Here is a 26,055-nt window from a genome sequence, read left to right as displayed (position 1 = left end):
TGCTGAGTAAAATGCTGTTTCTGGTTCGTTACCCTGTTGTATTCCCAATGTTTCTGTTAGGTTGTAGCATCTGTGTATATGAATGTTTTCTAGGAATTAATATCTTATCTGAGCTCTTTCAATCAGTTTAACAAAAATCTGTAACAGCTGCTGAGTGAGGATTGAGTATGGGTTTGTAGAGGCCTTGAATTTCCAGCGTGTAATTTGTAAATTGCACTTGCATTATCAGAGACAGGAAATTCACTGACTGAAGCACTCAGAGAAATAGATAAATTAACCCAAAACTCTGGGCAGATGAAGATTGCCATTCATGGCACAGAAAGGCTGATTTTTGAAGGACTTCTTTCCTCATGTAGTTGCTCAGTGACCTCTACAGAGGGCAGAAATGATCTGGTTGAGAGTTGAGACTTTTAAAGAGAAATTTTTAATCTCTGTAGACACAGATAACAGCTGGTAGGTGCTGCTGAATACCTGGAGAATGGCACAAACAGGCATAAAGATAATCTCCAAGGGTTTGTTTGGTTTTTTTTATTTTAAGTGTTGCTGCAGGGAAAAACCAGATATTATTGGGAGAAGAAGCTAATTAAATACCAAATGCTGTGTTATTCTGATGAGTAGCTGCTGTGTTGGTTAGTGGGAATGGGGCGTGGATTATACTCACTTAAAATAAGATTTTTATTCATTTATCCAGTTCTCTAGGTAGATAAGATGGCTGCTCCTGAGAAAGATCCAGACCTGAGGCTGCTGCAGAAGAATCCCTTGGGTAAGGACAGTCCTTTCTCCAAACCCTGCTGCTGTCAGATCCTGTTTCACTTTCTCTGAGGAGACACATGGCCCTCAGAAGATTCTCTACCAGAAGCTTTTTATTCAAAAAAAGTCTTATTTTCTCCCCTTGCCTGCTTTTTCAGCAGTCATTTGGTAAGGAATTTCTCCCTTAAGCTGATGAATCTGGGAGAGTTCTTTAGAGTTAATGCAAAAATATCTCTTTAACTTGCCCAGTGCTGCTGCTCCTTTTAGTCAGAGCAGTTAGTTTAGCTGGGTGTAACATGACCAAACTAATCAATGGGAATATAATTTACAGCTTCTGCATTCTGACTTCCTTACCAAGGTTGTTTTTCAGTCTCCTGTTGATATTATTTCACTTTCCTATGCTTCCTGCCATTTCCTTTAGCAAATTATATTTTTTAACAGGAACTCAGGGAGCGAAGCAAGGACCAGCTTGGGGTTTGGAGGCACTGGTAATTACATATGGCTTCATTAAGGGATAAATATCCCTGTTTTTTTCCTCTGCAGACCCCAGCAGCTGTCAGAAGAGCCGCTTCCTGGAGAGCGAGTGGAAGGCAGCCATGGTGTCCCTGAGGTCCCTGAGCCGCTGCCCCAGCGTGGCCGAGAGCAGGGACGGGGGCATTGGCACCTCCTGCTCGGACAGCACCGAGGGTGAGGGGCACCCCGGGGGCACAGCCTGGCACAGTTCTGCAGCTGTTTCCACCCCAGGTGGCTGGGCTGTGACCAAGGGAGGCTTGTGTTACATTGACTGTTTACCTGAGCTCGGTTATTGTCTCACTGCAGGGCTTTTAACGGGCCAAAGGCCACCTTGGTGACTTGCTGGTTCTTATTGCCCAGTGACAGATTTATCAGCAAGTCTGTTGGGTGATTTAATTTTTTTTTTGTGCCTTTGTGTTTGGCTCTGCGGTGTCAGAGCTGAGAACTCTGCAGCCTGGCCTTCAGCTGAGGCACGCTCTGTGAAATTTCTGGTTCCAGCAATCCTTTCCACCTGTTTTTTTAACTTTTATTGATCCTGTGTTCAGTAATGAGGGAGTTTGTGGTGTTCCTTAAAACACTTCACACATCCCCGTGTTCCAGGGAGCCTTTGGAATGAGATTGGCATTTGTAATGATTATTAAGATTGTAGATGTCAGTAATGTGGCAGTGAAGTGGAGGCTTTAGCAGCTCTGGCTGTTGGAAGTCCTGCTGGAAACATTACACGAGCACATGTTGAAGTGTTCCATCAGGCCTCTCTCAGGATGGTAAAGCACCATTTGGCAGCTGGGGGCAGGGGAGATGATTTCCTTAGGGAAATGTCCCCTCTGGGCTCTGGTGATGGCACAGCCGAGGGTGACCCGCAGGCCTGGCTGCTGCTGGGCACGCTGAGCTCAGAACATCCATCAGAAATGTTGTTGTGAGGGCCCTCAGCACACTCAGGGAGCTGATTGCAGCACCCCCCACGCGTCGTGCTGCTCAGGGACCTCGGGTTCCTGGCAGTGACACCAGGGGATAAATTTAGGGGCTGTAAAAGGAAATGGTGCAGTCCCTTCCCTGTGCCAAGGTGAATGCCCAGTAGCATGGTGTTCTCTGGAGTGCTGAGAGATTTTCTGCCCTCACTGCTCATTTGTGATGAAAGGATTGAGTGCCTTTTTTGTGACAGGTCTCAATATTTCACTTCCCTGTGCTTCCTGCCATTTCCTTTAGTGTGGTTTTGGTCTTTTCACAGTCTGATTTGGGCTGTATTCAAATTGTAGTGTTTATTCATTGTTGTAGCAGTGCTTGGAGGGTACAAACAGGTGTGAGTTGTTGGAGCATCACGCAGGGCTGGGCCTTGGGCCAAAGGCATGAGGAAATCAAGTGTGTGTTCCTGGGACAAACCTGGAGTTCCTGCGACACAGAACGTCTCGGGACAGGAGTGGGAGCAGACACTTTGCTGTTTGCCTTTCTCAGCCCTTGCTGTCGCTGTATTGAAATCTGAGAGCTGCTAAGAATAACCCAAGTTGCCCGCAGCCAGGTTTGGTGCCCCGCTGGCAGGACAGGGGCTCTGTCTCACTTCCTGTGGCCGTAGGTGAGAGCCATTGCTCTGCTCTGGGACGGGCTCTGCCGTGGTGGTGTCCTGGAGGAGCTGGAAGGTCAGATCCTCGGGGCCAGCGATGCTGCAGGCTCATCATGGGCTCAGGGAAGGCTCCTGTTAGCTCTGCTCACCCTTTGGAGTCGCTGAGCTGTGGGACGGGCAGAGCAGGATCGCGGGCTCAGTGTTCAGATCTGTAAGTTTCAGCCTTTTTATTCAGTATCAAGGACTTGACTTCTAAACCTAGAGAAAGATAACATTGATTCAAGATTATACTAGAGTAGCTTAAAAACAAGGATTAAAAATAGGGATTAAACGTGATGGCAGGAAAAGGTCAGCAGGTTCCTGAAACTTGTAGTGAGGGGGAGCATAGGTGTGTGCCTGAGTCACGCTGCTGCTTTGGAGGACGTTTTCAGTAGGAAAGGAACTGGTTCTAAGATCATTTTGGAAAGCTGACTGGAGGATTGTGTTTTCAGGACTGTAAACAGAGTATCACTCTTCTTCTTCCCCCAGACTTTTGCAACTCCAGTAGCGGTTCCTCATTCCGCCCCATCAAAGCCCAGGTGACCATTCCAACAGCCCACGTTATGCCTTCCACGCTGGGTGCCTCGCCCTCCAAGCTGTGCCCTGCCGGGGACCAGGGCTGTGCGCAGCCTGCCGGGCCAGGGCTCGCCAGGAACGGGGACCTGGACGCCGCCAAGTCCTCTCAGGTGCCCCCCCGGGAGCTGCTGCGTCTCTGCAGGGCCTCGGGGGACAGCGGCTGCGAGCACGCCCGGCCTCCCGATCGCACCCGCGCGGAGGGAGCCTGGAAGTTCGACACCCCTGCCATCGAGCAGACCCTGAACCAGTCTCTGCTCCTGGACAGCCTGTGCCCTGAGCCTCTGCACAGGTGCCAGCAGTTCACCCCGAGCTCCGAGGCAGGGAAGGACCATTACCAGGTGCTGCCCGAGAGCAAACAGGCGCCGGGCGCCAACGGGGCCTGCGAGCCGCGCGACGCGCCGTGGCCCAGCGGGAGCAGGATGCTGCCAGCGGGACTCCAGGCCAACGGTTTCTATTCCAAACCTGCGGCAGCTCCCCCGGGCCGAGCCTGGGCGCAGGAAGGCTGCACCCTGCACCCCCACCAGGGAGTCTGCGAGCTCAGTGCCTGGAAACAGCAGCTGGACAAGGTGCGGCTGCAGGTGGAGCAGATGCAGGTAGGCGGCTGCGCCTGTGTGAGTCTGAAACCCTTCCTGTCTCTGTAGTGAGGAATTGTTGTCCCAGACTAAGGAGCCAGGGGGAAAATGTCTCCTGCTTCTCCCTGAGTGACAGCAGAAGTCTCCTGAGGGTCTGTTTTTACAGCTCGTGGTGTCACAGGTATCGTTTGACGCGCTGCGGGTGCAGAGCAGCCCTGGATTGTGTTACAGGGCTGCTGCACCTGCCAGATCAAGAGCTGAAATGTCTGATAGAAACTGGGAAGAAAAAAGCATGCCAAGAGGTTTTAAGCAGTGTCTAGAATGGCTTTGTTCTGTAGCTAGGGTTAAGAAAGACTTTTTTTGAAAAAAAATGCATGAAATTAGCTGCAGTTTACTAGGTGGAAACAGTTTGTTTACTACCTCCCACCAGCTGTACCCTAACGGAGACAAATTGTTTCCAGCGGGCTAGGACAGTGATCTAAAATTATTTGTTAATCTCCAGTTGTGCTTGGGCAAACTTTCTTGTTCTTGGACATCAACAGAGACTGAAATAGCCCTGCCCTGGCATGCAGATGAGCACACAGTGTGCAAAATAGCTGCAGCAGTGTTGCAATTACCCCTGTGGGGCACAGACCTCTCCCTCCTTGTTTTGTCTCCTCTTGCAGTTACAAAATGGAGGCACCTGCCCCCATTCCTCACTGTATTCCCCATCCCTGCCTGCACCTGACCCAGCCCAGTGGATCAATATCCTGAACTCCAATGAAAACCTGCTCAAGGAGAAGGAGCTCCTCATTGACAGGTGAGGCTTTGGTACTGGCACGTGATGCAAAGGGTCCAGTCCCATTCCATTTGGAAAGGACCAAGGAAGGCTCATGTCTCAGAGTCCCTTTTGCCCCGCTGATCTTGTTTTGTTGCAAAGAACAATAAAAGGACCTTGGAGAACAATCTGAGCTCTTCTCTCCTTTTTGGAATTAGGATGATGATCCTGAAGGGCTCAAATAAATTAATTTTAGTTATGGTTTTCTGTGTTTTATAAGGGATAAAGATTTCTGTTCATGTCATGATTATCTGGAATGTCAAAATAACTGCCTCTTTTGCATAAGGACTTTGAGACCTTTACTTTAAATTTGAGTTTTGTGACTTTGGGCTGGCAAAGAACATTTCTCTTATCTAAGGCTAATGGTGCACAAGCTTTTTGAAAAGTAAGTCCTAATGAAAAGTACCTTTAACATCTGGACTGCAAATACTTTTTCTTCCTTGTTTTGAGTCATCTGTTGTCTGTTCATTCCACTCCTAAGCTCCAGAGTCTAGCTGGATCCTCCAAAACATGCAAGGCTTGTGTGTTTTATCTGTAATCATGGTTAGGGGAAGGGTTTTGAAGGGAGGGAAGGGAAGAAAAGTTAATAAGAATTGTAAAAAAGGTTAAAGTGTTTATTTCTCTGCAGGTGAGCCCTGAGTGGCAGAGTTGTGTTTGTGCTCTGCTTGTCACTGAGTGGAGCAGCGGTGCCGCGCCGGCTGTGTCGGTGCCGCGCCGCTGCTCTCTATGCTTGAGAACAGTGAATTGCCTGTTTTGTTGCAGACAGAGGCAGCACATCTCCCAGCTGGAGCAGAAGGTCCGGGAGAGTGAGCTGCAGGTGCACAGCGCCCTGCTGGGCTGCCCAGCGTCCTATGGAGACATCTACATGCTGAGGATGCAGGTACAGCAGGTGCCAGGGAGGAACAGGGGCTGAATGCAATGGCCCAGGCTGCTGCTGAGGAGTTTGCTGAGCAGGGCTGTGCACAGTCAGATCATAAATTGTCCCTTGTGTGGAGTCGCCATCACCCGAGATTTCCTTTGGTTGGGTTAAAGCTGTGCTGGTGATGCAGCACTGCCAGGGTGTGTCAGATGGGCTGGGGGATGTTTGGGGACTGGGGAGGATGAGGACACAGCCCTGGGGCAGTTTGCAAGCCCCAGACTGAGGGGCCGTGTGTGCCTGCAGGAGCTGCAGCGGGAGAACGCCTTCCTGCGAGCACAGTTCACAGAGAAGACTGAGAGCCTCAGCAAGGAGAAGATGGAGCTGGAGAGGAAGCTGGCTGCTGCAGAGCTGGATGTGAAGCTGGTCCGGGAGTCCCTGAAGGAAACGGTGCAGAAACATGCAGAGGAGTTAAAGAAACAGGAGGAAAGGGTATGATCCTGTTGCTCTAGAGATGCTCTAGAGATGTTTTCTTGTCAGTGTAGTGCTGAGGTGAAACTTTTCTGTGGTGGTCTGTAATTACAGGTATTTTCTCATCTTGTTGTAGACTATGGTTTACAAGCAAAAGCCTTTCCTCCTGCAGTTAGAAACATTTCCGTGCCCCCTCTTTTAACCAAAAAATTGCCTGTCTTTAGCTAAATGAGCAGAAATGAGTAAAGGGGATCTTGTATTTTGGCATTGTGTGGTGTGCAAAAAAGCTAAATGAGTGGGCTAACATAAGACTGAAGAATAAATAAGAAATTAAATAAACTAAACTTGTCTGTAACTGTTCCTACAGGTAAAGGGAAGAGACAAACACATTAATAACCTTAAAAAGAAATGCCAGAAGGAATCTGAACAAAACAGAGAGAGACAGCAGAGAATTGAGACCCTGGAACGCTACCTGGCTGATCTCCCAACCCTTGAGGACCACCAGAAACAGAGTCAGAAGGTAAAAACTTCCTCTGAGCTGCAATGCTGGCTCTTCACTTACTTGCTCAGGTGACTTTTCTGTAGTTGCATCTACTCCCCTTTTGTTGCAGCTGAAGGAGTCTGAACTGAAGACCACTGCCCTGCAGGAAACAGTGCTGACACTGGAAACAGAGCTTGGAGATGTCCAGGCTGCTTTCAGGGAGCAAGAGCTGCAGCTGGAAACCCAAAAGCACAAGGAGAGGGAGCTCCTGGCCACTGTGCACAGGTAGGAATGAGGAATCAGCTTCATCCTGGCACTGCAGGAGTTGCTGCACGAGGAGGGTGATGCACAGCCCTGGCAGGTGGGGGACTGGGATGCAAACGGGGCAATGCTGACATTTGATATGAAATTAATTTCACTCCTCATATTGTTCCCCTCCTTAAAGTAAGGGAGGGATGGTGACTAAAGCTGTTTTTCCCCCATGGTGTTCTGCTAATTGCAGCTTGCAGGACAAGTTGCAGCAGTATGCAAAGAGTGCAGAGAGAGTCCCCCCTGCCCAGGATGGGGAGAGGCAGAAGATGGAACATGACTCTCTGAAGAAGGAGTGTGACTGCCTCAGGAAGGTAAGGGGCTGTCCCAGTCAGGAATCACACATTTTTCCTTTCACTGAGTCCCACCAGACACTCAGAGGAAATCGGGGACTTTTAAGGACACACTGAAGCAGCAGTTCCTGGAATTGCAGACTGCAGGGTGCCAAAAGCTGTTCTTGATGTGATAACCACACACTTCTCCAGTAATGCTGGGGAGAAGCTGCAGAATGCAGAAGAGGGGAGAGGGAAACCACAAGAATACAGTGTCTGGTTTTAGCTGATAAATCTAATGGTGCCTTTTATCCAAGTCCACTCCTAAGAGCATCTGTGATTAGAGCAGTAAATGGACAGCAAAGAGAAGGAGATGCTGTCCTACTGGAGGAGAATTCCAGGTGGTATTACTGCATCTGGGTGGCCACTTCTGATGCCTCTGCTTTTAATTCCAGATTGTGGACAAAAAGCAGAAGAAGATGGAGCAGTTATCCTTGCAAGTCAAGGTGAGAGGTGACGGGGAGGGACCTGGGACTTGAGAATATGCTGTGAAAGGAGTTACTTACTGTGTTCCATGGTGTGTTCCAGAACCTGGAAGAACAGGTGGCCCAGGAGGAGGGGACAAGCCAAGCTCTGAAAGAGGAGGCGATGAGAAGGGAAAATGCTCTGCAGCAGCTCCGGGCTGCCGTGAAAGAGGTCAGGGGGTGTTTGAATGAGCAATGGACTGTCTCTGAGCAAGGCCCTGAATTCAGTCAGCAGCTCAGTCTCTCCTGCTAGTCAGCGGTCCTGTCAGGGCTGTGAAGGGAGCTGTGCCCTGCTGGGAAGCAGGAGAAGCAGGTTGTGCCTCGGGAACTTGATGGGGATGGGATGGAGGAGGCCGAGTTTGCCAGCTGGGGGCAGCAGAACAGGAGCCCAAGCGCAGCCCCGGGGTCAGAGCCCCCTCCCAGCCCTCTTGGCAAGGTGCAGCAGCTCCTGGAAGCTTTTACTGCTCTGGCCTGGCAGGGACAGTGCAGCCTCACTTTCCCTGTGGCAGTGACGCTCGCTGCTCTGCTCGGGCCACGGCCTGAGGGCTGCATGCACCCAGCCCCTGCCCCAGGGCTCCCATCACACAGCAGCTGCATGCAGCGTGGCAGCGCTGCCCCAGGTGCCCTCTGACGTGCCCTGTCCGTGTGTCCAGCTGTCCCTGCAGAACCAGGAGCTGATTGAGAAGAACCTGACGCTGCAGGAGCAGCTGCGGCAGGCGCAGCTGACGGCCCAGCCCCTGCCTGCTGACACAGCCCGCCTGGCCCAGGAGCTGCACGGGGAGCTGGCCAGCTGCCTGCAGGATTTGCACTCTGTCTACAGCATCGTCACCCAGAGGGCTCAGGGCAAGGACCCCAACCTCTCTCTGCTCCTGGGCATTCACTGTGAGTACGCTTCCTTTTGAGTGATGGCAGAACAAACCCTTCTGTGCTGTGGCAGAACGAAATAACTCACACAGAGCATGCAAAGTGCTCTTTCTGGGCTTCTGAATGCTCTTTCTGTGGTTGGCTTGCTTCAAAGGTGCATGTTCTACTTAACATTCAGTTATTACAACCTCTTTTGCAAATGTGAGTTGGTTTTTCTGGCTGATTTGCAAATGTGTGCGGTCCTTGCTGAGAACTGCATGTGAAGGAACTCCTCCCTCCTCTGACCCCACAGCTGTGCAGCACCCTGTGAAGGAGAAGGATGACCTGCTGAGCCCTGACGGACTGGCCAAGAAGCTGGTGGAGGTAAAACAGCTTCACAAAGAGGTGGAGGACTTGAGGACTGCAATATCTGACAGATACGCTCAGGACATGGGAGACAACTGCATCACCCAGTAAAGAGCACTCCCAAAGTAAGACAGGGAATGAAGACTTGAAACTCTCAGGAGTCTTGTGCTCCTTCAACCCTAAACGTATTCAGCACTTTACCATCCCTCTGCTCGGGTACAGGATGTGTGACTTACCTGATCTGTGAGGAATCAGGGAGTTTGTGCCAGAAGTGTTCAGCTGCTGACTGGGATAATTCAGGGCTTCGGTGGCAGGCTTTGCAGTAGCTTTGATCTTGTGGAATGTGGTTTATGCTGTGTTTGCTGGAGCTGCTGTGGCCTCTGATGCTGGGAGATGGATTCTGACTTGCCTTCCAGGCATGTCAAATGCTGAACATGCAAGTGTGATGGTTAAAATGATGGCTAAAAGGAAATGTATGCCCTGGTCTTGCTGATAACCTCCCTGTGCAGGTCCTGTGGGACCAGAGGGTTGTCAGAGTGTTTGTGGGATATCTGGATTCTGTGGGCAGGCAAGTGTGCCAGTTCCACTGCTGGCATTTACACTGAGGCGCTGCTGCTGCCTTGGATTGATGGAGCAGGACCTGCTCTCCTCAGGTGCTGCAGCCATTCAGCAGCCAGCACGAGTTGAGGAATAAAGCAACACTAAAAGACTCTGGAGATGCTCCCCCTGGGCACTGTTACCCCAGAAGCCTTAAGCCTTTTGTCCCCCTGGATCAGCAGTGGGAGTGGGCTGTGATTCAGACTGCAGAGGAAGTGGATTGATGCTGAAGTGCCTTAATGAGCTGGAAGAACCCTCTGCCCCCATCTGCTCCGTGCCTAATGCATCCCCTGGCAGGTGAGGGGCTGCTCTTCCCTCTCACAGCCTTTTAGAGCCATCAAAACACTCCTGGGGAGCCCCAAGTGTCTGTGGGCCCTGCCAGAGCCTCCAAGAGCCTCTGTGGACACATCAGCTTTACTGGGAGAAAGCCATACTGGTCCTGATGTGGAGTGGGTGGCACAGGGAGCTCTTCCTGCCAGCAGTGGCCACTTGGGCTTTGTCACAGCCCTGTCCCTCCTTCCCTGCTCCTCTGCAAGTAATGGGATTTCTAAATGAGTCCCTGAGGGATCAGTTTCACTGTCCCACCACCCTCCCTAACCCCAGTGACAGCCTTACAGTACTGAGGGTGGAACTTGGGTTTTCATCTTGAGTTAACAGCAAGATGCCCAAGCTGTGACAGGGAAAAGTCCTGCTGACACTTGTGGTGTTTGGCTGCTCTTGGTTCACGGTGGGGCTGCGAGCCCTGCGTTTGGCAGAAATGCTTTTGTTATTCCTTTGTGTTACAATTTTAAGACCAAATCTGTTTTGTTCTCGGTGTTTGGCCACCATGGGGGACAGTGGCCAGGAACTGGTTGGTTTGTCCCACACAGGGAGCACACGGCCATGTCTGTCTGTCTGTCTGTCCTGCTCTCCCTGGGTGTTCTGTTCCTGTCCCCAGGCTGCTGGTGCTCTGTACTGAGCAAAACACATGGCCAGGGCTGTTTTTGAAGCCGTTTGTCCTGACTGCTGGGAGCTCTGCTGGCTCCTGCAGGTTCTCAGGGGGGTTGAGCACCATCTCCTCTCCCCTTTGCTTTGGGGGTGCAGGATCTCGTCCCTGGGTGCTGTGAGGGGACAGGTGTGCCCTCTGCCCCTGCAGAGGTGATTCTGGGATGAGATTATTGTGGCTGGAACCACCTCAGCCGCTGCCGGGAGCTGTCCCAGCAGCCGGGCTGCCCAGTCCTGTGTCCCCTCCTCATCCTCCTGCTCAGCTGAGCCCCTCTGGCCCTGTGTGCTGTCTGCTGCTGCTGCAGGGGAAATCTTGGCCTACGGAACACCCCAGGCCAGGGCTCCAGGACGGTGTCCCCTCCCGTCCCCCCTTCCTCGTGTCACCCATGTCCCCCCGCTCCCCGGCGTTGTGCCCGGTCCCGTTGGGCTCGGTGTTTTTGTCCCAGTCTCCGTCTCGGCGCTTGTTTGTATCGGGTATTTGGAGAATCAAATAAAGCTGCTCTGCCCCACTCGTGCGAGGCCGTCCTGCCTGGGGAGCGAGGGAGGAGCTCCGGGGCTGCTGCCGGTGCCGCTGCCGGTGCCTCTCCCGGTACGGGCGGTGGCTCCGCAGTGCCCGGTGGGAGCGGTGCCGGTGGCTCCCCATTGCCTGTCGGGGCGGTGTCGGTGGCTCCCCATTGCCTGCCGGGGCGGTGTCGGTGGCTACCCGCTCTCTGTCGGGCTGGTGTCGGTGGCTCCAGGGTGTCTGTCGGGGCGGTTCCAGTGGCTCCCCGGTCTCTGTCGGGCCGGTGCCGGCGGGGCGGTGCCGGTGTCGGTGGCTCCCCGGTGTCAGTGTCGGCGGTTCTCGGTGCCGGCGGGGCGGTGTCGGTGTCGGTGGTTCCCGCTGCCGGTGGCTCCCCAGTGCCGGTGGCTCCCCGGTGCCGGCGGGGCGGTGTCGGTGGCTCCCCGGTGCCGGTGTCGGCGGTTCCCGGGGCCGGCGGGGCGGTGTCCCGGGGCCGGCCCCGCCGAGGCCGCATGCCCGGTGCCGCCGGCCCCATTGGCCCCCGCAGTCACATGCCGGCCGGGCGGCGGCGGGGCTGCCGCTCCTCCCTCCCTCCCTCCATCCTCCCTCCCTCCCTCGCTGCTCCCCCGGCCGGGCTGGCGCTGGGAGCGGCCGCGATCGCACCATGAGCACCCTCAAGGTCTACAGCACCTCGGTGACCGGCTCCCGGGAGGTGAGCACCGGGCGGGGCTGCGGGCCGGGCCCGGGGCTGCGCGGCTCTGTCCGTGCGGCAGCCGAGCCGCCGCCCCATCCTCGCTGTCCCCTCTCCCCTGTACCGTCCCCACCTGGCCCCGGAGCCACCGCTCCGTGCTGGCTGTCCCCCCGTGCGGCCGGGGGCACCGCGCTGAGCCCGGCTGGCACACTGGGTGTGTGCCCACCCAGCCACCCTTGGCGCTCCTCTCCATCTCCCGTAACCTGCCTCTCCCACCCGGCTTCCAGATCAAATCCCAACAGAGCGAGGTAACCCGAATCCTGGACGGCAAGAACATCAAGTACGAGCTGGTGGATATCTCGCAGGACAACGCTCTCCGGGAGGAGATGAGGGCCAAGGCAGGCAACCCCAAAGCCATCCCACCCCAGATCGTCAACGGGGACCAGTACTGCGGGGTGAGGCTGTGCTCCACGCCGGGGCTGGGTGCTGGGTGCTCTCCTGTCCTTGGATGTGCTGCACGTGTTCAGGATGCCCTGTAAATCATTTCTAGCGAGGTGCAGGGACCAGCACGGCTGTTTGCCTTGGGAAAAAGGGGGCCCAGGCAGGGGGTTTGGGTGGCAGTGGGGCTGTGCCCGCCTTGTCCCGTCATCCTTGGCACAAACGGCTGGTGCCAGGGCTGTGAAGCAGATGTGCCATGGCCTCAGGGCCCCTCCTGCCTCGGGAGTGAGCGTGTGGCGTTTCCCTGCAGGATTACGAGCTCTTCGTGGAAGCTGTGGAGCAAAACACTCTGCAGGAGTTCCTGAAGTTGGCCTGAGCCGCGCTTCCCCTCCCAGCCTGGACTCTACCTGCATTCCTGAGCGCCCTCATCTCCGACCACCCTCACCCGCAGGCTGTCAGCGCTGTCCTGGCACCACCACCTGTATCCCAGCCCAGGGAAAAACCCACGACCAAAACTCCTCGTTGCAGCTGCCTCCGACTCCCTCCTGCCTGACCCCGGCCTCATCCCAGAGGGATCCAAAGAAAGCGACGCTCGCTGCTTGGCCTGTGAGCAGAGCTGGGCCTGGCTCACGGCAGCTTCCAGTGCCTCTGTAAACAGCAAAGCCCCTGGGGCTGTGTGAGGTGATCCTGGCCTTCAGCCCCCTCCTCTGCCTCGCCAGGGGAGGGCTTAGGGCTGCACGGTACTTCCCACTTCTCCCAGTTGCTGTTAAAGTTGTAAATTCTGCTGCCTCATTTCCTTTTTTTTTTTTTTTTTTGTCTTTTTCCCCCCCCCTCTTCATCTCAACTGCAGAGATTATGGAAACTAAGTAAGGGGTTTTTTGTTGGTTTTTTTTTTTTTTTTTTTTTTTGGTCTTAATTTAATGCAAAAATACTGCACAGAATTTGGGTGTGAGTGCCCACCACGGTGGGGCTGGGGCTGAAGGCTGCCTGGGGAATGGGTGGGGCTGGCAGTGGGATCTGTGCTGCTCTGGCCACCCTCCACCCTGAGCAGGCTCCCCGGTGAGCATTAATGGCTCAGGGCTGCCCCAGAACAGCTGATGCTCCAGCTGTCCCATCTTTCCTCTTTGTGTTGGCTTGTTTGCAATCCTGGACCAAGTGCATTTTGTTTTCCTGCCAAAAAGCAAGTTTATAACCAGTGTTGTCTTCCGAGATGCTATTAAATGTTACTGTACCTTTCACAGCGCCGCTCTTGCCTTTCCTTTAAATTGGGTTTTATTTTGGCTACAGGTTAAACATCACCCTACCTAAGGATCATGAGTCATTTCCAGCTGAGTGGGTTGTACCTGCTGCTGCAGCCTGACACAAAGATCTTAACACCTTAGCTTGCTGCTGCTAATCAGAGGCTCCCAGGACGTGTGTGAATGTCCTACGGCGCAGCAGGGACAGGTACCAGAGCATTCCTCCCCTCTGCCCGGGGCAGGGACAGCCTCAGCCGGATGTGGCAGTGAAAAACAAACCTTTGGCACAAGGATTGCCTAGAGCAGGGCACAGAGGGGCAGGGGAAACAGCTGCTCCTGAATCTGCTGCAGGTGGGAAAGGAGGAAGCTGAGGGAGAGCTGGGTGGGTTGAGTCAGTGCTCACGGGGAGCTGGGGAAGCTGCTGGTTTGCTTCCTGTGTTTGAGTCGTGCAGCTCTGCTCAGAGGGCTCTGGGAAGAGCTCTGGGCTTCCAACCGTGCCTTTGAAAGCTGAAGGAAGTGGAAATTGCAGTGGAATAAAGGGTTTTATTGGGAGCCTTTACTGAGGGCTGGGTCTGTGTGAAGAGGGAACCTGCCAGATGGCCCTGCCCCGCGTGAGTGGGAGTGCTGTCAGCTGGGAGTCAAGTGAGAGCTTGTCACAGCTGGAATGGGAAGAATGTGCTGGGGAAAGGGAAAGGGAAAAGCGCAGCCCCAGCCCACGGGCCAGGGAGGAAGATGCTTTGTTCAGGGCTGGGCAGAGGGGGGTTCTGCTGCTCTCGGTGACACGGTGTCCTGTTGCAGCACCAGGAGGAGGAGGAGGAGGAGGGCGGGTGCCTGCAGGCAGGCTGGAGCCTGGGCCCCGCTGCAGCTGGGGGCTGTCCAAGGGAAGGAGCTGTGCACGTACAGGAAGCCCAGCAGCAGCAGGAGCTCCCAGCTGAGCCTGGCCCAGCCCCAGCCAGCCAATAACTCAAGGCCTTCAGGTTTAGCTCCAGCACAGACCGTGGGACTGAGCCTGTCTGTCCTCTGCTGTCAGTGCAGGTGAGATCTGCAGGGAGCAGCAGCTGTGTGCAGAAACTGCCCTGGCTGTGTGTCCATCCTGCTGCTCCAGTCCCGGAGCACTGCGCGGTGCTGGGGTGAGGCTGGCAGGCTCCTGGGCAGGGCTCAGCCTCTGTAACCTGCACAGAGATGAGGAGCAGGCCCGAGCCCAGGTGAGCTGCTGGAAATGTCCCTGTGCTGGGACCCCGCTGTCCAGGGGCCCAGCAGCCGCCGTGGGGCAGCAGGGCTGGCCTGGCCCCTCTGCCAAAGGGAGCGGCCAAACGGCTGCTCCAACCCAGCTCCTCTCCATGTCCAGCACAGTGAAACTGAATCTGGAAAGAAAAGCTCTCCCTGTTTCCCAGGCAGGGCAGGCCGGGTAAGGTGAGAGGCAGCTCCCTCCCGGTGCAGAGCAGCTCCTAGGCCAGCTGCAGCCCCCTGCCCTGCTGCTGGCAGGGCTCTCTCCTGCGGAGCAGCAGCGAGGCCCTGGGGACCAGCCCACACTCCTGCAGGCTCCTGGAGCTGTCCGTGTACACCCTCTGGGGAAAGGTGCTGATGATCTCATAGTCCGAGTTTCCACCCCTAGGAAAGAACAGCACAATCTCCTCCTACTCATGGGATTCCCCAAGGTTCTGACTGATCCAGCTGTGGTTATGCAAGAGCAGGAAAAAGGGTTTGCAGCCCAAAGTGCAGCCTGGAGCAGCCTGGCCAGCACACAGCTGCACTGGGGAGGAAGAGGCTCCTGCATCCCACCAGCACTGAACTCAGCATGGGCTCGCACTAGGCCAGGCAGCAGGAGTGGGGACAGCAGAGGGGCCCCTCAGCCACCTGGAGCTGTCCCCAGCAGGCTGAGGGAGCCCTTGTGCAGCGTTAGGTGTTTTGGGACACAGCTGGCTGAGCCAGGCCAAGGCTGCAGCTCAGCTTCCAGCACCTTGGGAAGGGTGGCACCAGCTGGGTGAGTGCTGGAAGGAGGCAAAGGCAGCACTGGGGCCGGATCTGATGGCAATTTGGAGAGGACAGAAGTTTTCCTCTGTTGCTGTGTGGCAAAGGGGGGTATGAAACGCTCTGAGCTTCTCAGGACCCGCTGCCCGGAGAGTGCTGGGTGGGCACAGGGCTGTGACCCAGCTCAGGCTGATGTTTGAAGCTCCAGGACCTCAGGAACCCTTTCCTGGGGTCCTGCAGAGTCAGGCAGGGAGGGGAGGGAGGGCTGGGCTACCTGAGGTGGGCGAGCAGCTGGCGCAGGTCCCCGATGGTGTCTGTGAGCAGCATCCTCAGCTCGTACGTCTGCTCCCCGCTCTCGGACCTGACGCGCAGCCTGCAGAGCTCGGGGGCTCCAGCCTCCTCTGCTGCCTTCACCCTGGCTCGGAGAGCCCTGTCAGCCCAGGAGAGAGCTCCTCTCAGCAGGAACAGCCTCCATGGCCCAACAGGGGACAGGAGTTTGGTGTTTGGGAATGTCCTTGAGGTGAATGAGGCCGCATCTGACCAGGGGCACCCAGACCAACCCAGTGCCCAAACTGCTGCTGAGCTTCCCCAGCCTGAAGGTGCCTTCAGGAGGGTTATGGGCCTTTTTTAGCTTTTTCATTTCAAACCAGGGCTGTCTGGTAAGTACTTTGCCCTACTTCTTTGATTAAAAATAATCTGCTTGGGGTTTTTTTTCATTAGTTATTTGGGTCTTGGCTTGCCAGAAGACTGAGTGGAAAAGTGCTGTTAGTGAGACCTCCCACCATCAATTTTCTGGAGGAGTTCTCCATTTAATATGACTGCAGAGTGCTCCTTCAATAGTTACAAACTCCTAGGCCTTGGCTTGCTGTCGTGAAAACTTTCACATAAATAAGTGACATTTTGAACAACAGAAGCTTTTTGTTAGAGATGTAAAATATGGCATGTTTGCCATGAAAAATTCAGTGGTTTTCCCAAAAGACCAAACTCGGCCTTTTGTCTCACTATTTCTGAGGTCTAAAAGGGGAAAGTCCATTCCTCAACTGAACTCCCTGAATTAAACCTGCAGTGATAAAATAGGAGGAAGAGGAGATCCTGAAGGGTGGGGGGCTGTACCTGTAGCTCTCCAGGGCAGCCAGCCCAGGTGTTTCCAGCAGGATTTCCTCGCTGCTCTGCTGCCCATCAGAGCCCTGCAACCAGAGCAGGTGAGTGTGAGCCCTGCAGGGAGAGCAGCCAGAGCTGGCACAGCCACCAGGCAAGGGCCCAATGCCACGTGTGCCCTGGTGCAGCCTCTCTGGGAGCTTCCACAGAGCTGAGAGAGGCCCAGGGAGGGGCTGTGGGTGCTGTGCAGGGAGCTGAGTCCAGAGCATCACCCCTGCTCTCCTCCTGGGCTGTCTGGAGCCCACTGGTACCTGTGGAGCTGCTCCTTGGGCGCTGCCCATGCTCCCTCTGTGCTCCAGGGGCTGGCAAACCTCGCTGGGATCCTGCTCCAAGGAGGCTTTGGGACCTGGGGAGTAGAGGGGAGACGCGTCCGTGCGTGATCTTTGTGACAAAGGCTTTGCCTCCAGAAGAGGCAGATTTGGTGAAAGGAGAGAGCAGCAGCCGACAGGGAGAGCTCTCAGCACCCCAGTGAGGCCCAGAGCAGCTCCTGGGTTCCTCCCTTAAGCTGTCCCACTTTGTGCCCCACTGAACGTTTGACTGTCAGCATCACCAGTGCGAGCTGTGCACAGCTGGGGTGCTCAGCAGGCAGGCAGCTCTGCTGTGGAAAACTGGAGCCATCCCCATTTTTACAGACTTGGGCATTTTTCACCTTGGGAGGGTGAATTTGTAGGTGTCCACTCCTTTCTGCTTGGACAATTCTTTATTTTGCTGCTCGGATAAAGGGGATATTTAGCTTTAGCCTTGAGCACAGTTGTATGAAGCAGGCAGCTGTTTCTCATGAGGGATACCTGTGCTGGGTTATTTAGTGATGCACCCACAGCCCCACTGATTTCTGACTTCCCAGCCCTGTCAGATACTGCTTACACAGACTGCAAGTGTCTAGAAGCCAAATGAGGAATCTGTGGCCTTTGATGTCCCATATTTTGCTGTGAAAGTCTGAAGAGAAACTGTCCCATGTTGGGTGCAGTTACGGTAAATTCGCCCTGACGATATCTTCATTTTTGGAATGAGTTTTTGAAAGGAGTGGTGTTTGCAAGCAGCTCTCCCCAGGCCTGCAGGGTTACCTCAGCATCCTTTCATGTGGTCAAGCTGGAAGGAAGCTTGGCCTTTCAGAAAAGCACAGGGCAGATATGGTTTTGGCAACCTGCTGAATTTCTATTATTTTATTACTTGCCACATCTCATTCTTCAGCAGGATTAATGCTGAGAGGATCCTGTGTGTGCTGCTGGCTCCCAGCTCCTGACCCAGAATTGCTGAGACCCTCACATTCCTCTCCTCCCACCTGGTAAGGTTGAAGAATCCTCCTCCTCAAGATTGAGCAGCATTTTCGAGGCAGGTTTAAGATTTTACCTGGGATCTTGGAGGTTCCCTGCACTCTGCTGGATTCTGAAGTACCCACCACGTGGCCAAGGCCAGGAAAGCTCCCTGCAAGGTCTGGCTTCTGGAACACCACGTCCCTCCTGTCAGTGACCTGTAAGCAAATCTGAGTGTTGCACAAGCTCCTCTTGCCGCATCTGAGCCCAACAAACCAGAGCCATGCCAGGCAGCAGCTGTAAACCCCAAACCAAGGCTGCCCAGGGGACCCCAGCCCCCAGAGCTCTGCACAATCCCCCTTCCATGGGCCTTTCATGGCCTTTCATGGGCCTTTCTCAGCCCCAGAGCTCCCAGCTGGCCTGACCTTGTCCTGCTCAGGCAGCTGTGCCCTGGATTCTCCTGGCACAGGGGGAGTCCAGCCTCTGGCTGTGCCTGCTGACATTGCAGGTGCACTCCCAGACCTACATTGGAGTCCTCTGAGGCTCTCTGCCTGCAAATGTGGCTTTGGCTCTTTGCCATTTCTGAGAAATCAAAAACTGGGGCCCAAGAGAACCTCAGGTGGCCAAATCCACTTAAACTGTGGCAAAACAAACTCCCACAACATCCCCTTTAAAAAGTTCTTGTTCAATCTCACGTAACGAACTTTTCCAGGGGACCTTTTGAGATCTTTTTTCCCCCCTCCTTTTTGTGACACAGCTCCTAATTTCCTGCATGTGCTGTTTGTCTCACAGAGCCTGCTGTGCTCTCAGAAGCCTCGTTCCAAGGCAGCTTCACTGAGGCACAGGAACCCTTGAACCCTGATGCTGAGACGTTTCCTGTAACGGCTGCTGCAGGTGCCCTGGGTGCCCGCCCTGGCCCCAGCCACACCTGCACGGCCCCACACGCCCCAGCCTCCCTTCTGTGGGCCCAGGAGCTGGGGGTGGCACTTGCCTGCAAGGGGACCCCGTCAGGGTAGCGCGGCTGCAGCTCGGAGGGGAAATAACCATCCATGATGTCCTGCAGGCATTGCTGAAACAACAGGAGAGCTCCTGCTCACGCCTCAGCCTCGCTGGGCTGATCTTTCTGCTGGGCAGCTCCTGGTTGTGGTGCTGTGGCCTCGCAGAAAGGTCTGCATCACAGACATGGATTGTCCATCTCTAGAAATTACTGCACAGGACAGGAGAGGCTTTACAGGCACTGTGGGGATGCAGCTGGGCTCCTCTGTGTAGCCACGATCTTTTCTGAAAAATCCTCGGACCCCTGCCAACTGTGACAGTGTTCACTGGGGTCTGAGGATGAGGGAAGAGAGGAGGATCTGACTCCATGTTTTAGAAGGCTGATTTATTATTTTATGATATATTAAAACTATACTAAAAGAATAGTAGAAAGGATTTCATCAGAAGGCTGGCTAAGAATAGCAAAAGAAAGAATGATAACAAAGGCTCTGTCTCAGACTCTCTGTCCAAGCCAGCTGGGCTGTGATTGGCCATTAATTAGAAACAACCACATGAGCCCAATCCCAGATGCACCTGTTGCATTCCACAGCAGCAGATAACCATTGGTTACATTTTGTTCCTGAGGCCTCTCAGCTTCTCAGGAGGAACAATCCCAAGGAAAGGGTTTTCCATAACAGATGTCTGCGACAGCCAACACCAGCACCCCTCTGCGGGACTGGGATGAGCCCAGCAGCCCCATGCCCTGTCCTGGGGCTCAGTGGGGGCTGCAGGGCGGCTCTGGCTCCTCTCAGCTGCCCGTACCTGCGTGGCCGGGTGCTGGTAGGGCCGGAAGGCTCCGTGCTGTCCCACGGTGATCCCGTCCCGGTACAGGGTCACGGGCAGGGGCTCTGCCCGCCGCAGCCGAGCCCCCCGCAACGTCTGCTCCACCTGGGAGCTGCCCTCTCCCACCAGCGAGTTCAGATCCTTGATGTGCTCCAGGATTAAATCAAAATCCACCTGCTGCTCGCCAAGAACGGCCTCACCTGTGGCAGAGGGATCGGAGTTAGGGGTGGTGGCAGGGCGTTCATTTATCTGTAACAATCTGAGGTGTGTTGGAGCCCTGACACTGCTGGGCTGCCCGTGCTCTGCCCCTCACGCCCGTGCAGGATCTGCTGCAGCCTTTGCTGTGGCACAGCCCTGCCAGGCCCCGGGCTGTGTGCTGAACCACAGGGGCAGGGCAGGGATGCAGAGCTGCGGCTGCAGCTCCAGTGCAGCTCCTGAGCAGCTCCTGCAGCCCAGGCTGGGCTCCCCGACCCTCCCAGCAGTGCTGTGCTGTGCCTGTGCAGGATGAGGAGCTGCCCCAGCTGGATTAAGCAGATTGGATCAGGGGATCAGGTGCTGAGCAGGTGCCTGCAGCAGGGCAGGGCCTCTGCCAGGATGTTTGTGTGGCGCTTTGAGGGCTGTGATGGGCCACAGGGAAGAAGTCAGAAGAGGAAATGAGAGGAAAGGGCTTTGCTGAGTTGAAGTCCTTGTTTGTTCTGCTTTTGTTATGAGTTGCTAAAGGATGATTTGAAACAGGTCAGGCAGCTGAAACCAAAACTGTTTCTGGCTGATCTCCCTCTTCCCTCCTGCATCTAAGGGAAGCTCTGGTCTAATATTTCCATGGTGGTTAGGAAGCAGCACTGGCTCTACAGTACAAATAATTTTCTTTTTTTTCCTCTGTCACCACTCCCTAAGGAGGCACTGCCAAAGCTGCTTGGGCCCCAGAGAGCAGAGCCAGGTCCCAATTAAACCCTCACATGTGGCAGGGAGGAAAGGCAAACAATACTCCCTGATGGAGCAGGCTCTGTGAGTAAATTACCACAGCTCCTGTGTGCACAAAGCACCTGATTCTGTTCTCCACCCACTCCATGTCAACGTCATCAGAGCAGCGGAGCCTCAAATGTGCAGGGTTTGTGAATTCTGCAGGAAGCAGCTGCTCTGAGGTCTCCTCCTGCAGGGCTGAGCCATCAGGTTCTCTCCTCCTCCTCCCCCAGAAGGGTGTACAAAACACAGGAATACAAAATTAAACCTTCTGCTGAGCTCCTTGTCTGTGTCCCTGAGAGGGACTGATGGGAAGATCCTGGATCCCAGATCCTGAGGGTTTGGTGCTTATCTCGGGTCCCTCCTGGGAGCTGGGCAGGCAGCTCCAGCCGGGAGTGCTGTGCTTTACCCGGCCTGCAGAGGCTCCCTGCGGGCGGCTCCTCTCCATCCCGGGCCGAGCCCGGCTCCTCCAGCTGCTCCCGCGTCTCCCCAACCCAGATCAGGCCGTAATCACTCAGGAACCGCTGCAGGAGGAGAGTCAGAGCCTCAGAACCGGCAAAGGGAGCCCGAGAGGGGTCAGCCATGGCAGGGAGGGAGCGGGAACAGGATTGTCCTGGGGCTCCTGGCCCTGGCAGACAGACAGACAGACAGATGGAGCAGCTCCAGCAGCACAGGGAAAGGGAGCAGGAAGGATTTGCAGTGCCAGAGGACAAGGCTGCAGGAGCTGGGCATCCCAGAGCCCTGGAAATCAGGATGAAGCTCACAGGAGGCACAGGTGTGTGTGTGTCTAAATCCTCCTCCTGCTCCTCCTTTTCAGAGTGGAGGGGCTGTGAGGACCAAAGGGCAGCTTGGCAAAGGCCAAAGTGGGAGGGCAGTGACCCCAAAGCAAAGCAGAGCTGGCTCAGGGCAGGCAGAGCAGCCTCACCTCCATCTCCCAGACCTGGCTCTGCAGCTGAAGGCACCTCAGCTCCAGCTCCTCTGTGCTGGATGGGCCAGGAGCACCTGCAAGAGAGAAGCTGCTGCTCCTGTGAGGATCCCAGGCAAGAGCTGTGGCTCCCCTGTGCTCAGTGAGCTCCCACCCGTGGCACACAGGGGCTGAAGGGGACAAAATTCACCCTGCAGGGTTTGACGATGCTGCTGACAGACTGAAAATGCAGTTTATTGCATCCAAGAGGTTCCAGCAGTCCAGGGTGGTGAGTGACAGAGCTGTGCCCACAGCTGTCAGCTCCAGCTGCAGGCAGGCCTGGAGACCCTGAGTTTGGTTACAATGCATTAGAGACTTTTCTTTTGGTTACATTGCATTATAGACTTTTCTTTTGGTTACAATGCATTATAGACTTTTCTTTTGGTTACATTGCATTATGTACTTTTCTTTTGGTTACATTGCATTATGTATTTTCTTTTGGTTACAATGCATTAGAGACTTTTCTTTTGGTTACAAATGCATTCTATACTTTTCTTTTGGTTACAATACATTATATACTTTTCTTTGCTGAGCATCTTAATACAGTAGAACCAATCTATACCTTAACTACTATCTATAGCCTCTCATAACTCCTGTAATTACCATGTTACTGTTATATCATGTTACTGTTCTCCAATCACTAACAGTCAGTACATTACAGTTTGAGCTAGAAGTTGGTTTTCAGTTTTCTTGCAGTGGAAAATTCTGAGACCTTTTTTCTCCTTGCCCCATTTGCTGACTTGTTTGCCTGTGCTCTCTTTCTGCTTGGTGAAAACATCTTCTTGTTTGGGGTGGGTTTATCCTCTGCTCTAAGCCATAAAACCCCCTCATGATAACTCACACACCCTTTGCCTCCTTGGTTATCCAGTGAGACTGGCTCAGCAATTCTTTTCATCTATATCAAAACTTGCTTCCATCTCTATTCCTTCATCAGGCTCTACATTTAAAAATCTTTCTGCCCAGCACAGATATCTGTGAGACTTTCCTGTCAAACCTTCATCCTTCCCAGCAGTGGGAGCTGCTGTGAGAGGTGCTGTTGGCAGCCCAGAGCGGGCATTGCTTGGCTGCCCCAGGGAGCCCAGCAGGAGCAGGAGGGTCCTGGAGCCCTGGCTGGCAGGCAGAGCACACGGCTGTGGTTTCACAGCCACGTTTGTGTTCAGAGCTCAGGAAATGGAGAGCTCAGCACAGCCCTGCCCACGGGGGCCCTGCAGGAAACGTGTGTGGGCTCCAGCTGGGGCTGGGAAGCTGCTGGGCCCAGGCAAAACCCCTGCAGTGACTCACTGAAGCTGGCTTCAATTTAGAGCCAGGCTGGCCTGGGATCCTCTGGGGGCTCCAAGTGGGTTTTTGGTTTCTCCCAGCAGCTGTGAGGAGCTGCTCTCCTGCTGTTTGAACCCTTTGCTGCTCTTCATCCTGGGCTGCCTGTGGTTGGCTTCACAGCCATGAAGACCCAGAAACGGGTCAGGAAATGATGTTTTACACAAGAGGAACAGCCACAAAGTGCAGCTCTGCCCTGGGACATGGCCCCTCTGTGTAGCTGTGCCCTCTCACCAGGGAGGCTGCTGGCTTTAGGAGCCAAGGACAGGATCCAGGATCCAGCTGTCCCCAGGCCTGCCCTGCAGCTCTCCCAAAGGTAGAACAGATTTTACCTTCCTCTTCCTGAAGATTCTTTATCTTCTGCTTGAGCTCAGCGATCCTCCTGTCCTTCAGGGGCAGAACAATGGCCTGGGTCAGTCCTGGGCCCCAGCAGCTGCAGGCACAGCTGGCACAGCCAGCCAGGGCTGGGCAGCTCCTCTCACCCCACCCAGCCCAGGCCAAAGGGCAGAACCACCCCACAAACACCTTAATGAGGCTCAGATGAGGGCTGGGATAAATAGAGAGCCCCAGGAGTGGGTGACCCAGCTCCCATCCTCCCTCTGGGTGCTTCTGCTCAGAGCTGCAGGGAGGGGCTGATCTAGAAAATAAACCACTGCAGCCACTTCTTAAAAAAACCTCAAACCAAACAAAAAAAGGTATTTATTCTAAGGTTTCAAAGGGTATTTACTCTAAGATTTTAGAGGGTCTTTGTGCTAAGATTTTAAAGGGGATTTATTTTAGATTTTAAAGGGTATTTATTCTAGTCAGAGAGGGCTGCTCCAGGATGGCTCTGCTGTGGGAGCAGCTGCTGTTTCAGAAAACAAAAGGGGAGATGCACCACAACAGGAGGGCAAAAATAAATTCTGAAGCCAAAGAGCTGCTGATCTTAGTGCCAGGGTGCTGAGAGTCACTGCTGCCAGGAGTCCCAGCAGGGACTGTCCCCTCTGCCACCCCAGGGCCTGATCCCACTGCTCTCTTGCTTTGTAAAGGGCTTGTTTGGGTAACTAATAGCAGGCCACAGATTAACTGAGCCCACACAACCTCTGGGAGGTGGAATTCCTGTGGCAGGGGACAGAGCAGGCTCAGCAAGAGGCTGACTTTTACCTTCAGCTGGATTTCTTGTGCCTGTTTCTCTACTTTTTGTTCCAACAGGGAGATTTTTTCTGCCAGAGAGGACACGAGCTCCACGTCAGCGTGAGCTGCACCTGAAAGCACAAACACCTGTGAGCCGGGCTGCTGGTCTGACACAGCAGGGAGGACTTTTTGGGTAGAAATCCCTTGGCTCCTGGGTGTGGGTGTGAGAGGGGAGCCACAGGAGCGGGTCTGGCCTGGGGTGCCACCAAAAACTGACGGCCCAGAACGCCCAGAGCTCTCAGAGCTTCACCCTCCGTGTTCTTTTGCAGGGTTGTCCCCCGGAGCAGGAGCAGAGGGTGCCTTGAAAGGATTCCCTGGCCCAGAGACTGCCCGGCCTGACCTGGACACTCACCCCCCGCCGCCATCTTGTTTACGGCCGGTTGCCACGGCGACGCGAGGCCCGCTGCGATTGGCCCGGCGCTGGTCACGTGGTGGGAGAGGCAGCACCTGTGAACTACAATTCCCAGCATGCACCGCGCGCGTTCTCCCGGGATACCGGACCGGGACAGGTCCCGTTTTTGTCCTCAGCTCCTCTCCGCACACACCCACCAGCCTGGCCTGAGGCCCCTCACGCCGCGCAGCTCCTCCCGATGCCCTCGCCTGCTTCCTCAGTCTCTGTTTTCTCACCTAGGGTTTTGCTGATGCCCTGAGCTCCCCCAGCGCCTGTCCCCATCCCGGGAGCCTTTCCTGGCTGTCCCCACCCCACTGCTTCCTCTGCTGCTCTCCAGCAGCTCGGTCTCACCTGCTGGAGGTGAGCGAGACAGGCCAATGATCCCCCCGGCTTCCCCTCCTTTGATGGGGTGTGCAGAGAACCACAGAGGGGTTTGTGCTCCAGGGACCCCAAAGCTCATCCCCTGCCATGGGCAGGGACACCTTCCGCTGTCCCAGGCTGCTCCAACGCAGCCTTGGACGCTTCCAGGGATGTTGGCTGTGCTCACGAGGCTGTAATTTCTACTTGGCCAAAACCAGAACTAAATTTGGTGAAGCTTTTCTGCAGAAAATCCCCCAGCTCTGGGCGGAAGCCGGGGGGAGCTCACCATGGTGAACACATCACCACGATGTGCTCCAGCAGCACGAGCCCAGACAGCAGGTGCGTGCTCTCAGCACGCCCCAGTGCCTTTATTCACTTCAAACCATCTTAAAATAACCGGATCCTTTTTGTTTCCTCTGCTCCCATCCCTTTTTCTGGGCTCCCTCCAGGGTGAGGGAGCACGGGGAGCTGCGGTGGGCAGACGGAGCTGGGGGTTGAGGGAAGCATTTCCTTTATTTGGGGTGTGGATCTGAAATCCCGAGGGATGCCTTGGCTCCAGCTCCACCTGCAGGGAAGGAGGTTTGTTCCTGCCAACCCTCCGGTGATCCAGGGAAGGTTCCAGTCACTCCTTGGTGGGCGTGAGCGCAGAGAGACCCGGGCAGGAGCAGAGCCTGAGGGGTTTCAGCCTTTCCTTGAACTTTTTCTTTGGGCAATCGCCGTTGCTTCTTTTTACATACTTTTACAAAAACCCCACTGTAGTTCTTTTTATCTGTTTCTCCACTGCTTCCAGCCACGTGCTCACCCCTTTACATCCTTTTATCTTATTTTGCCACTTAGTCTTTAGGCTCTATTCAGTGGCTCCAGAAGAACTGAATATCAATATATCAATATATCTATAACATGCCTCTAATATCTATCTATAACTGAAAATTTCTATAAATCTATATCTATAATCTATAGATATAGATTATAGATATATAATAGATATATCTAAGATATATATTATAGATATAGATAGATATATAGATATAGATATCTATATATCTATAATATATATATCTATCTATAACTGAAAATTTCTATATTCTGCCCTTATCCTGGCACACCAGAAGCTGCTGCAGGGGACTCGGAGGAGCAGCCCCGCAGGTCCCTCACCACGTCTGGCACCTCTTTCCCGCCCGCTCAGGCAGCGCACGGGACCTTCCCCTTTTGGGGAAGGGAGGCGCGATTGGTGCGCGGTGCCCCCGCCGCCTTAAAGGCTCGGGGCGGGCGGGGAAGCGGCACGGGAGGCGCCGATCC

The 26,055-nt window shown here is 54.5% G+C and overlaps 3 protein-coding genes across 3 annotated transcripts; 2 read left to right on the top strand and 1 right to left on the bottom strand.

Moving 5' to 3' along the window:
• Nucleotides 1–631: 631 nt before the first annotated feature.
• Nucleotides 632–9,419, top strand: CEP85 (centrosomal protein 85). The gene is made up of 13 exons (XM_066564811.1): nt 632–763; nt 1,294–1,437; nt 3,350–4,029; nt 4,674–4,807; nt 5,588–5,705; nt 5,988–6,173; nt 6,520–6,672; nt 6,764–6,918; nt 7,136–7,256; nt 7,670–7,720; nt 7,803–7,910; nt 8,392–8,620; nt 8,895–9,419. Exons 1-13 carry the CDS (start codon nt 709–711, stop codon nt 9,056–9,058), a joined length of 2,298 nt encoding a protein of 765 aa, XP_066420908.1. The 5' UTR covers nt 632–708; the 3' UTR covers nt 9,059–9,419.
• Nucleotides 9,420–11,605: 2,186 nt separating this feature from the next.
• SH3BGRL3 (SH3 domain binding glutamate rich protein like 3) lies at nt 11,606–12,976 on the top strand. Its single transcript, XM_066564875.1, has 3 exons — nt 11,606–11,739; nt 12,006–12,173; nt 12,467–12,976. The coding sequence occupies exons 1-3, from the start codon at nt 11,692–11,694 to the stop codon at nt 12,530–12,532; spliced, it is 282 nt and encodes a 93-aa protein (XP_066420972.1). The 5' UTR covers nt 11,606–11,691; the 3' UTR covers nt 12,533–12,976.
• Nucleotides 12,977–13,410: 434 nt separating this feature from the next.
• UBXN11 (UBX domain protein 11) lies at nt 13,411–24,370 on the bottom strand. Its single transcript, XM_066564608.1, has 12 exons — nt 24,358–24,370; nt 23,976–24,076; nt 23,165–23,219; nt 21,480–21,556; nt 20,964–21,078; nt 19,574–19,794; nt 18,768–18,845; nt 17,874–17,994; nt 16,775–16,869; nt 16,479–16,552; nt 15,640–15,780; nt 13,411–15,005 (listed from the first exon to the last, which is right to left on the bottom strand). The coding sequence occupies exons 1-12, from the start codon at nt 24,368–24,370 to the stop codon at nt 14,843–14,845; spliced, it is 1,254 nt and encodes a 417-aa protein (XP_066420705.1). The 3' UTR covers nt 13,411–14,842.
• Nucleotides 24,371–26,055: the final 1,685 nt, after the last annotated feature.

This window comes from Molothrus aeneus, chromosome 23, assembly GCF_037042795.1.
Source record: "Molothrus aeneus isolate 106 chromosome 23, BPBGC_Maene_1.0, whole genome shotgun sequence".
Classification (NCBI taxonomy): domain Eukaryota; kingdom Metazoa; phylum Chordata; class Aves; order Passeriformes; family Icteridae; genus Molothrus; species Molothrus aeneus.
Note: the sequence above shows the minus strand (reverse complement) of the source record. Positions and strands in the feature narration are given on the sequence as shown.

What these genes read in the sequence shown, in the direction of transcription:
- SH3BGRL3 (XM_066564875.1), top strand. Translation starts at nt 11,692, where the DNA reads ATGAGCACCCTCAAGGTCTACAGCACCTCGGTGACCGGCTCCCGGGAG. An exon ending in CGGTGACCGGCTCCCGGGAG is followed by an intron (nt 11,740 to 12,005) that starts GTGAGCACCGGG and finishes CCCGGCTTCCAG; the next exon opens with ATCAAATCCCAACAGAGCGA. An exon ending in ACGGGGACCAGTACTGCGGG is followed by an intron (nt 12,174 to 12,466) that starts GTGAGGCTGTGC and finishes GTTTCCCTGCAG; the next exon opens with GATTACGAGCTCTTCGTGGA.
- CEP85 (XM_066564811.1), top strand. Translation starts at nt 709, where the DNA reads ATGGCTGCTCCTGAGAAAGATCCAGACCTGAGGCTGCTGCAGAAGAAT. An exon ending in GCTGCAGAAGAATCCCTTGG is followed by an intron (nt 764 to 1,293) that starts GTAAGGACAGTC and finishes TTTCCTCTGCAG; the next exon opens with ACCCCAGCAGCTGTCAGAAG. An exon ending in TCTACATGCTGAGGATGCAG is followed by an intron (nt 5,706 to 5,987) that starts GTACAGCAGGTG and finishes GTGTGCCTGCAG; the next exon opens with GAGCTGCAGCGGGAGAACGC.
- UBXN11 (XM_066564608.1), bottom strand. An exon ending in AGGGAGCCTCTGCAGGCCGG is followed by an intron (nt 19,795 to 20,963) that starts GTAAAGCACAGC and finishes CCTCTGCCACAG; the next exon opens with GTGAGGCCGTTCTTGGCGAG. An exon ending in CAGCTGCTCGCCCACCTCAG is followed by an intron (nt 15,006 to 15,639) that starts GTAGCCCAGCCC and finishes GTTCTTTCCTAG; the next exon opens with GGGTGGAAACTCGGACTATG.